The sequence below is a fragment of the Calidris pugnax genome, unplaced genomic scaffold, assembly GCF_001431845.1.
Source record: "Calidris pugnax isolate Ruff unplaced genomic scaffold, ASM143184v1 scaffold249, whole genome shotgun sequence".
Lineage (NCBI taxonomy): Eukaryota > Metazoa > Chordata > Aves > Charadriiformes > Scolopacidae > Calidris > Calidris pugnax.
In genome coordinates, this window is record NW_015090960.1 from 29,312 (window position 1) to 30,258 (window position 947).

The 947-nt window shown below is 57.3% G+C and overlaps 1 protein-coding gene across 1 annotated transcript in view; it reads right to left on the reverse strand.

The window, feature by feature from the left end:
- Positions 1 to 947, reverse strand: part of LOC106893941 (ubiquitin-like modifier-activating enzyme 1) — a 49,518-nt gene that overhangs the window by 9,651 nt on the left and 38,920 nt on the right. The window contains exon 7 of the mRNA XM_014952296.1: positions 821 to 885. Within this exon, the coding sequence (XP_014807782.1) occupies positions 821 to 885 (65 nt within the window). The remainder of the gene's footprint in view (positions 1 to 820; positions 886 to 947) is intronic.

The following is a 947-nucleotide window of genomic DNA, read 5'->3' on the forward strand; positions in this document are numbered from 1 at the left end:
GGGAGCTAAAGGTGTCCAGGAGCCCTGCACCCCAAAATCTGGGGGTTCCTGGGGGGAAAAAGGGGTGAGGGGGGTGCCCGTAGCGCTATAGGGGGGCTATGGGGCACGTATAGCTCTATAGGGGGGCTATGGGGCAGTGTCCGCAGCGCTATAGGGGGGCTATGGGGCAGTGCCCGCAGCGCTATAGGGGGGCTATGGGGTATGTATAGCGCTATAGGGGGGCTATGGGGTGCCCACAGCGCTATAGGGGGGCTATGGGGTACGTATAGCTCTATAGGGAGGCTATGGGGTATGTATAGCTCTATAGGGGGTCTATGGGGTGCCTATAGCTCTATAGAGGGCTATGGGGTGCCTATAGCTCTATAGGGGTCTATGGGGTGCCTATAGCGCTATAGGGGGTCTATGGGGTGCCTATAGCTCTATAGGGGGGCTATGGGGTATGTATAGCTCTATAGGGGTCTATGGGGTGCCTATAGCGCTATAAGGGGGCTATGGGGCACATATAGCTCTATAGGGGTCTATAGGGTGCCTATAGCTCTATAGGGGTCTATGGGGTGCCTATAGCTCTATAGGGGTCTATAGGGTGCCTATAGCTCTATAGGGGGGCTATGGGGTGCCTATAGCGCTATAGGGGGGCTATGGGGCACATATAGCCCTATAGGGGTCTATGGGGTGCCTATAGCTCTATAGGGGTCTATGGGGTGCCTATAGCGCTATAGGGGAGCTATGGGGTGCTTATAGCTCTATAGGGGGGCTATAGGGTACGTATAGCGCTATAGGGGGTCTATGGGGTGCCTATAGCTCTATAGGGGGTACCCACGTGAGGAACTGGTTGACGTTCTCCGCCGGCTGCTTGAAGAGCCCCTCGAACTCGTCCCGCGCCCACTGCGGGGGAGGGGACACGTCACCTATAGAAGGGACCCCCACCCCCCCCCCAAAGCCCCCTA